The sequence below is a fragment of the Cricetulus griseus genome, chromosome 2 (genome assembly GCF_003668045.3).
Source record: "Cricetulus griseus strain 17A/GY chromosome 2, alternate assembly CriGri-PICRH-1.0, whole genome shotgun sequence".
NCBI lineage: Eukaryota > Metazoa > Chordata > Mammalia > Rodentia > Cricetidae > Cricetulus > Cricetulus griseus.
This window is the reverse complement of record NC_048595.1, coordinates 400,448,376-400,457,976: the sequence shown is the minus strand read 5'-3', so window position 1 is coordinate 400,457,976 and position 9,601 is coordinate 400,448,376. Positions and strand designations below refer to the sequence as shown.

General features: G+C 41.7%; 1 protein-coding gene across 1 annotated transcript; it reads left to right on the top strand.

Moving 5' to 3' along the window:
• Window positions 1–571: 571 nt before the first annotated feature.
• LOC100751500 (protein-lysine methyltransferase METTL21C) lies at window positions 572–8,748 on the top strand. Its single transcript, XM_027396798.2, has 4 exons — window positions 572–653; window positions 3,305–3,456; window positions 6,956–7,073; window positions 7,520–8,748. Exons 1-4 carry the CDS (start codon window positions 572–574, stop codon window positions 7,912–7,914), a joined length of 747 nt encoding a protein of 248 aa, XP_027252599.1. The 3' UTR covers window positions 7,915–8,748.
• Window positions 8,749–9,601: the final 853 nt, after the last annotated feature.

Sequence of the window (9,601 nt, the reverse complement as noted above, 5' to 3'; positions counted from 1 at the left end):
AATAGGCCTGTGGCTTTTGTGCCTATCAGTGCAACAACAATTCTCTTGTTGCAAATCAGGGTGTTAAAGAGATGGCAAGTACTGGAAGTGGGGAGCCAGATCAGTCTCCTAGCTAGAGTGCAGTGCTTTCCACAGTGTTCCAACACAGCCTCAGAGTCTCATTCAAGCTGGGTTTCTTATCCATGCTTCCTTTAACCCACAGTTCACAAGTGTCCCAATGGCACCCAATGTTGGACAGGCTTTCTTCACTGGAACTCTGTTCCAAAAGTTATTTGAAATAATTAAAACTTCAGAACTTAGTGATGAGCTACTCAGTACTGGGTTGTGACAAGAAATGGCAGCATTTACTCTCAGGTGCACCTGCTGTGGTTTACATTTCTTCTTGAGCATAGGGGCCTCCTCTCACCCCACAAAACCAGCTCCTTGGGTGGCCGCTTTATTCACCCTGAGGCACCAAGCTGAAAAGCAGAGGTTCTTCTCAACTTAGCAGATGGTAAGGTGACAGCACTACCTTCTGGGACCTTGTAAGGCTGAGTTTGAAGTGCCCTTTCCCTCTCCGCAGATTCTGGCTATGGACCAGTGTCTCCCCACAGCACAACAGCCTCTGTGTCCAGGGACTCCACAGGAGGATGGCTTTGCAGGACCCTCTGTAGGTAAGAACTTACAGCATTTCCTAGCCACAAGAATTTTCATTTCTTCTAAGCTCTAAGTTTCTTTAAACTGTATTAGGGAGTAGTGAAGAAATATCTTTATACAAACAATTATCTTCTATTTTTCATTGTTAACTTGTCACTTCCACAATGTTTTATCTTTTGCACAGGTCTGAGAGTATCGTATGATTGAAACAAGAGCAAAGGAAAATTCAGATTTGTTTTTGTTTTCCACCCAGATGCATTTTTTTTGGCAAATTTCTCCAATGGTGGATGCTTTTCAGGGGTATTTTCACCTTAGAGCCATGTGGAGGTTTAGGATTACACCTGGGCATGGATTCAGAAGCAAATAAATAATAGACATAACAAAGATGTCCTGAGAGCCATTTAAAACAACAATTTAAAGTGGTAAAAATATGCTTTACTTCTGCTAAAGAGTGATATTTTTTCCATATTGTTTTCATAAAATATAACTGTCTCTAAAATAATCTGGTATTTAAAGTGATCCAATAGTTAAAGTGTAATACAGATATTTTTCTCTTTATAGACCTTCAGGGGATCTTACATAAAACTATATGCTCATAAGCATCTTAACTCAAGTTCTGGAGATCTGATGCCTTCTATGGCCTCTGCAGATACTGTATCAAACCCTGTACCCACATGGTACACAGACATATCTGCATACACCAAAGCAAAATACCCATATACATGAAATAATAAAGTGGAATAACTACTTAAATCTCACCTTTAGTCATGGTATGCAGTCACTGTGACCCATGCGTTTCATGTAACTTTCATCTCCTCTGTCACTAGAGCACACACCACCCACCTGGGTGGGTATATTTATACAGGGTCTCTTCCTCTCTGCAGGGACTGGAAGTGAAACATTCCCCATTGTGTTCCTTGGCCTTCTATTTGTGAGAACCAGATTCAGCATCAGCTCACAGTCCTGTGGTAGGAACCTAGGACCTTATCAGTCATTCATATAGATGGGGCTTATTTGTCAGAACACTGAGAGCTGTGGGTCTGTCCCCGTGCAGCTCTAGAGTGGAGAGGATGCCTCCAGGACTGAGTTGGCTCTTGATGAACAGGATCCTGAAAGCTCAGTTGAAGCTTAGCTTTGGGTCACTGAATTCATTTCTCTTTTGAGTGGTGGAAATCAGAACCGTCTGCTTGTTAACAACCATGAGATCATCAGAGGAACCAAAGGCTTCCCCTGCGTTAATTTATAAATGACTCAATCACTCTCACTGTGATCAGAACCTGTCCCTAATATATCCTACATTAATACCATCATAAAATACAACAAACTTCTAGGAAATAAAATGAAAATGTATAAAGGCACATAACCTATGAGCCCTAGTTTATTTTTAAAATTCTATGCAACAGTCACTATCACCTGAAGTCACTGTTAAGCCCTGCCCTGAAGGAAGCTACCACTGAATAGGGTTCTTTCTAAACTCATCTCCTTCTTGAGTGGCTGCTCTGACAGACATCAAATGTTCACTGATTGTTTTCTCATCGATTTCCCAGAGCCCAGATTTTATCGCTCTGTCAAAATCTAGTCATATCCCAGGACATGAAGACAAAGGCCATGAATGTTCCTTCTACTCCAAAACAGAATCCCCATTCTTGGTACCACTTTAGTCCTTGGCTAACAATGATTGGTGGGTCATGAGCTCAACATCCTCATCCTCCTTCCATTTTGCCTCACTGCTCTTTTTAAACTCTGGAAAACCTGTGAAGATTTGTGACTACATGATACCAGCCCAGTGGAGTGCTCTCTTCCTCGTTTTATAGGACATTTGAGAACTGCTAACATGCTTCATGGGGCTAAAGGAGTATTTAAAGCAGTTGTAATTTAATATCTGGAGTTCAGCTAATAGCCTCCCCAGGCTTGGAGAACTGGTTCAACACTGGTTAGCCTGGGCCTTTTAAGGGGGTAGTTGTGGATTTAAGAGAACATGCTCCTGCCAATATGTGAAAATACCTCATCACTCCAATGTGGTGATAATCTTGCTTGTACACATAAAGCCTGTCTGAGAGATCAGAGAGAAGGAGCAAACCACCACACCTTACCTTCTTAGTGTCTTAGCAGACAAGAGAGTAAGTTCCTTGTTTCTCCCTGCTTATATCTTGTTTTCGCCCAGCTACCTCACTTCCCCACTGTCTGTACAAGACCTCCAGACCTCTATGATTAGCTAGTAGCAACCTCCATTCTCTGACCCTCAGACAGGCTTTATTTGTACAAGCAAGATATCACCACACATTCCCCTTTTGTCTAAAAATTTAAAAAAAGGTTATAAGGTTATACCCGAGACCTAAAAAATAGCCAGATGTGTGTTTATCTAGCTTCTCCAAGTTCAGAAAGCTCACTCAGGCCACATTGCATATAACCAGGTAACACTGCTTTCTTTTGGTGGCAAAAGACAGGTCTTCTCTTCTGTCCCCTCCTCAGGAAAGACCAGGGGTATCCTTTGTCATTTTGCCATATTATTTATTAAAGTGTTACATGTGAATTCCAGTCCCCCTCACCCCATATAATTCAGTTTTGTGTTCTATCTAGTTATAGGTGATGATGGTTGCCTTCCCCTTAGAGAAAGTTTCGTCTGTTTTCATCATACTGAGGCCTATCTGATTTTTGTGCTTCACAGAGTCTGACAGGATAGAGTCATCTCTTCATAGTATCCAGAAATTTGTTCCTACAGACTATGCCAGCTACACACAAGAGCATTATCAGTTTGCAGGCAAGAAGATCATCATCCAAGAATCCATTGAGAACTATGGCACGGTGGTGTGGCCAGGGGTGAGAGCTGCTACTTTTATTTGTGGTCAGGCTTTCTGGAGATAAAAGTTATTTGTACATCTGTGTTGTCTAGGACAACATGTGTCTTCTCACCTCTGTGCTTTTCCGACCGATGAGTAACAGTAACACTACCCCGAGGGGTTTGGGTTATGTTTGGGCTCTGCAGACACAAAACGTTTCTTCCAGCAGCACTGGCTTTAAGCAACATCCTCCTCTCCATTTCCTGTGCCTTCCTCCTCCTCTTGCCCCCTGCCCATCCTTTCTCTTCCTTCTCATCATGACAAATGAGTGTGCCATCACTGAACTACACACACACCCCAGCCCTATACAACATTTACTGAAATATTTTCAAGTGACATAAGTAGACCACATTGGAAATGTCATGTAAAACTGATACAACTAGCCGGGAGGTGGTGGCGCATGCCTTTAATCCCAGCACTCGGGAGGCAGAGGCAGGTGGATCTCTGTGAGTTCGAGACCAGCCTGGTCTACAAGAGCTAGTTCCAGGACAGGCTCCAAAGCCACAGAGAAACCCTGTCTCAAAAAACCAAAAAAAAAAAAAAAAAACAAAACAAAAAACAAAAAAAAAAAAAAAAAAAAACCAAAAAAACTGATACAACTATGACATGAAAAAAGTTAAGAATTTATAGTTTAGAATTTGCAATAGGCACCTTTGGGGTCCCCTCATTCTCAGCCATTCATTAATCTCAGACTTTATTTCACAAGGCAAATGGCAGACACTGCAAAGGAAACATTCAGCAGCCATTTTTCTATCTCTCGCTTCCAATCCTTGTGAAGACAGGACTGAAACAGGGGAAAGGTCATTATTCTCAGGTTGTGTGGTCCTAGGCAGTCATTTGTCCATTTTTCTTTGGTTTCCATGATTTCAATTGTGAACTAATGGTAAGAACGAGTTGCTGACATGGTTGTCAAGATTAATGAGGCACTACACCGAGGCCCACATTAGCTGTAGCTATTGATGCAACATCATTCCTACCTCATAGCTGAGAAAACAAAGGCTCAGGAAGTTCAGAGGCTTGGTAAACCTTAACCCTGGGGTGCTCTGGGGTCCAGTATTACCGATCTTCCTAATGCCAGCCTGTCCAGAAGATTAGAAAGGGACCACAGCAGAAATTTTCAGACCTATGGAGTTATATTGAGATCTTATTGAAAGGCAGATTTTGATTGAAAACTGGCTAGGGGAAGGAAGGTTATGACTATATTTCTTAAAAACTGTCTAATATCACATATGACATGGTACAGAAACTCTCAGCTTGGAAGCCATGATGGCTCTGTGGAGCAATGAACAGACATGAAGAGGGTCCCACAGGACTCTCCAGGTATCCTGGGTATTGGTAATAAGTGGGAGGAGCCAGGGCTTCTGGTCTGGGGGCTCTTTTAGGATTTACACATGGGTATGATTTCCTTCCAGCAAAGGTCTTTTCCCTAACCCGAAGTTTGAAAACACCACACCCCCGTTTCCTTTCTTATTACATCAAACAGGTAACTATAGTGTTGGTAAATATTAGGAAAAGAAAGGCCTCAGCCTGTTGTGCACCAAACTGGCCTCTCTTGGGATCTCTAAGTGGGAAAATGGTACTTCTTGTGTGCTTTATGGTGCAGCTGTCCATGAAAAGAAGTTACTTCAGGGTTCACTTGGAAGGATAGAATTGGGGGTTTGAAATGTCAAAATGACACTTACTGGAGGGCAAAGTGTCCTCAGAGGAGGCTGGCTTCAGCCATCGTCACAAGATTGCAGAGTGTGTTTTGGGGATCACTCTAGGTGATAATACTGAAGGTCCAAACAACAACAACTTTTTGCCAACAACAACCCCCTTCTTTGCCTTGGTGCTGTTTGACATCTAGTACTCTCACCTGGATGGCCACCTGCATCTTTCTTCAGCTGGCGCATCTCTCCCTGCATGAGGAAGGGTGGACTGACTTCCCAGTGGCCTCTATCCCTCCCTGTCCCACTTGTATGCCTTACCTATGCCATATAAAACACAGTACTTTGTAACTGGTTTACATGTCTTAGGCCTGCCACCAGAGTACCTTTGACAGCATAAATAACAGCTATTATCTCTGCAGATATCTGTTCAACAGGAACACAGATGCAAAGAAGTGAAGAGAGTTATTGTGCTATTCACCTTATGAACTTTAATGATGGGAGAAGGAATTCCCTGGCCAATAATTACCTGCCTAGCCCAAATAGAAAGCAGAATGCAAACTATAGAACTCAAATGGTTTTCATCTCCTTGTCCACACTGCAGGCCTGGCCTGAGTATATGGGTTTGTTTCTCTCTTGCACATACTTTTAACATTTTAGTCTTCCCCAGGGCATTGCTGACACTTCATTGAGAAATGTGTGCGTGATTCTCTCTCTCTCTCTCTCTCTCTCTCTCCCTTTGTCTCTCTGTGTCTGTCTGTCTGTCTGTCTGTCTGTCTGTCTGTCTGTCTGTCTGTCTGTCTGTCCTGGGGCTCATTAAGTAGGCCAGGCTGGCTTTAAACTTGCAGGGATCCTCCTGCCTCTGTCTCCTGAGTGTTGGGAATAAATGTGTGTGCTACCATGCCCAACTAACACAAGCAACTTTATGTGTGCGTGTGTGTGTGTGTGTGTGTGTGTGTGTGTGTGTGTGTGTGAGAGAGAGAGAGAGAGAGAGAGAGAGAGAGAGAGAGAGAGAGAGAGAGAGAGAGAATCAATGAGCTATTATATCTCATTATAGAAAAGTTTGGGGAGGTAGAAACAAAGACTAAATAATTAAAAGGACATTTGATGTCATTCACAAAAACTAATTTGCTAGCTTATATTATAGTCCAGACTGGCATCATTTGGGCTGATCTAGATAGACATGCAGACCCAGACCACAGCAGCTAAGCATCTGCATCTTCTCTGAACACTTTGAGAAGTACTATTCTGACAGTGTTTACCAGCTAAGGGGAGGAAGGCAGGGAGGGACCCCAAACTGGCCAGTTGGTCCAATGTAACAGTCCTAATTAATCTGAATTTTGATGAAAGAGCTGAGATAAAGGTGTTCAAATTTATGTAACTTACTTGAAGCACTTGAGACCCCGCATGACAAAGCTGGCAGGGATTGCTATTTTTCAATGAACACTGCCCATCTATTCTAAGAGTGGACCTATCTTTTTCCAACTTTTCCTTCTTTGTCCTTTGAGATCAGTGAGGTCTGACACAGACAACAAAACTAATCTGTTTCTCCAGTTCCTTAGCTAGAATTACAATATTCATGCATAGATGGCTATGACATGAAGTTTTTCTTTCTTTTTGGCTGTAGGAGATAGAATCATCCAGTAGCTTAGGCTGGATCAAGTTCCTCAGTGCTGTGCTCATAGGTCTGAGCCTCAGTATCTGGCTATTTTTGTTCTTACAAAAAACTAAGCTGAAAATAGTTATACCTTAATGTTCAACTACAAGTGTACACTGGTCTGTTTCTGGCTAATGATCCAATTCCCAAATGGAAATGTTGTTAATGTCTTTTAGGCTACAGTTTTGTGCCAATATTTGGAAGACCATGCAGAGGAATTAAATCTCCAAGATGCTAAAATACTTGAAATTGGTGCTGGACCAGGCCTTGTTTCCATTGTGGCCAGTCTTTTAGGTTTGTTTTTTCTTGCTCTCATTTCAAAAAAATCTCTTCTGTGACAATACTCATTTCTTACTAGTAACAGGGTATGCCACAATTTCATTGAATTGCTCCCAAATTTCACATGACAGGCATCATCAATTATTCAGAGATAATAGTCTTGGAGAAGCTAATCAACTACTTTAATTCATTTAGTTTCCATGTAAGGAAGTTGAGACTCCAAAGGTATGAAACTGAATCCCTTTGACATTCATGACTGGGGGTGGAGGTTCAAGTTGGGGTGCTACTGACATCAAATGTGGTATACAGAGAGCACAGGTCAGGACTATAAGAGGAAACTGTCCAGCTTATTAATTTATATCAGTTTTCTCAGCCTATACCAACAAAGGCATGGTTTAGAGATGCAGATGATCACTGTCTTTTGTGTCTCCAGGAAGCATTACCATTTCTCTTTCTTTTAGGAGCTCAAGTCACTGCAACAGATCAGCCTGATGTTTTAGGGAATCTTCAATACAATCTTTTAAAAAACACACTGGAATGCACAGCTCATCTACCTGAAGTGAAAGAACTGGTATGGGGGGAAGACCTGGACCAGAAATTCCCCAAGTCAAACTTTTATTATGATTATATCCTGGCCTCTGATGTAGTCTACCACCACTACTTTCTGGATAAGCTACTCGCTACCATGGTGTACCTTTCCCAGACAGGCACTGTGGTGCTTTGGGCAAACAAATTCAGATTCAGCACTGATTATGACTTTTTAGATAAGTTCAAGCAAGTTTTTGATACCACTCTCATGGCTGAACATTCAGAGTCATCAGTCAAGCTTTTTAAAGGGATTCTAAAATGTGACTGACATGTAAAGAGTCTGTCAAAGTATCAGTGTCTTGTGAGCTATCAGAAGGTACACCATACCATACTGGTATAGCTAGAATAAGTGCAACTCAATACGACAACTTCCCAAGATGATAAAATTGCATGGTCAGTCTAAGTGTCTAGAGAGCAACACAGAAAATGAAAGCAGCCTTGCTAACTTCCCAAGAACCTTAGTTGAGTACTTAATACATTTTACACAAAGAAGTTAATGAACAAGTGGGTTCCTCCTTGTTTCTGCTATAGTGACTGGATTTTACATGTGCCAATGTGCTTTTGTCATAATTACTGAGAACTCTGACAGAGTCTGTGTGGCCCAGGGCAGCTTTAAAATAGATATGCACCTGCCTCAGTCTCCTGATTACAGGTGTGTGCCATGGTGATTGGCATAATGTGGCTAGGACACTCATATGGACTGTAGCAGGGAGAGGATAACACTGATTAAAGCAAAGCAGGGAAACTGCAGGAATGAGGAAACAGGTATCTTAAGAACCTCTCTCAAGGTGTTAGAGAGATGGCTTGGCAGTTAAGAGCACTTGGTATGCAATCATGGGGACTGGAGTGAAGATCTCAGTACCCATATTAGCAAACAACTCTTTAGAGCTCTGAGGGATCAGATCCCTTCTTCTGATCTTCTGCATCACAGGTGCACACACTGACACATACACGTGGACACCCGGACACATAGGTATCTTAGCAAAGACTTCTCTAGAGAACTTACAAGTACTTTACCTCTACTGCATGTGACAATTTCCCATTATACTTCTAGATTGCTTGTTTTTCTCCCCACAAGTTTCTGATTAAAATTCTTGCAACATTAGAAAAGAATGGAATTACTTGTTCTCATAAAACATAAAAATAAAAAATAAGTATCACAGGGCTGGGAGGGGGATCAGTTAGTAATGTGCTTGCCACATAAGTGTGCAGATCTGAACTTAATTCTTGAGAACCATATAAAAAGCTGGGCACAGCACCGTACCCCTGCAATCCTGGTGCCTGGGAGATTGAGACAGGAGGATCCCTCGTGCTTGCTGGATAGCCAGTTTTAGCCTAATTGATGAACTTCAAGTTCAGAGATCTCAGCTCAAAAATAAGGCAGACAGCAATTGAGGAAGACATACTCAGTGTTCACCTCTGGCTTCCCCATAAATGTGCACATACATGAACATGCACACTCCCCCATACACTAAAGTCTTTTTTTTTTTTAAAGGAAAAACAAAATTCTGATTATCATTACACACACACACACACACACACACACACACACACACACACACACGAAATTATGAATCCTCTACTTTCACTGAATAAATAACAACAACAACATTAGCTATACTTCCCTAAAAAGGAAGAAGACTTTTTGCAGTACTCGGCTTCAGAATACAGAAATTATAGGATCAAGTCTCTTAGAAGAAACCATGTAGGAAAGGGCAGAGTGATTTTGGTAACTGCACAATATGTGGCAAACACATTTGTTTGGGAACTCTATAATAAAGTTTTACTTGCTGTTACTTCCCTGTTGAGTATATGTAGGAGAAGTCAATCTGGAAATCACTGGTTTTTCAGTGTGAATTTCACTAATTGATAAAGCCATGGTGGGGGGTCAATGGAACAAATTTCAGTTCAGAAATACACTCCCACATACAGTTAGCCATTTCTGACAAAGGTGC

Bases quoted from the DNA above. Each gene is read 5' to 3' on its own strand.
- LOC100751500 (XM_027396798.2), top strand. From the start codon at position 572: ATGGACCAGTGTCTCCCCACAGCACAACAGCCTCTGTGTCCAGGGACT. The intron at 654-3,304 runs GTAAGAACTTAC...TGTGCTTCACAG, and splicing joins CTTTGCAGGACCCTCTGTAG to AGTCTGACAGGATAGAGTCA. The intron at 3,457-6,955 runs GTGAGAGCTGCT...AATGTCTTTTAG, and splicing joins GCACGGTGGTGTGGCCAGGG to GCTACAGTTTTGTGCCAATA.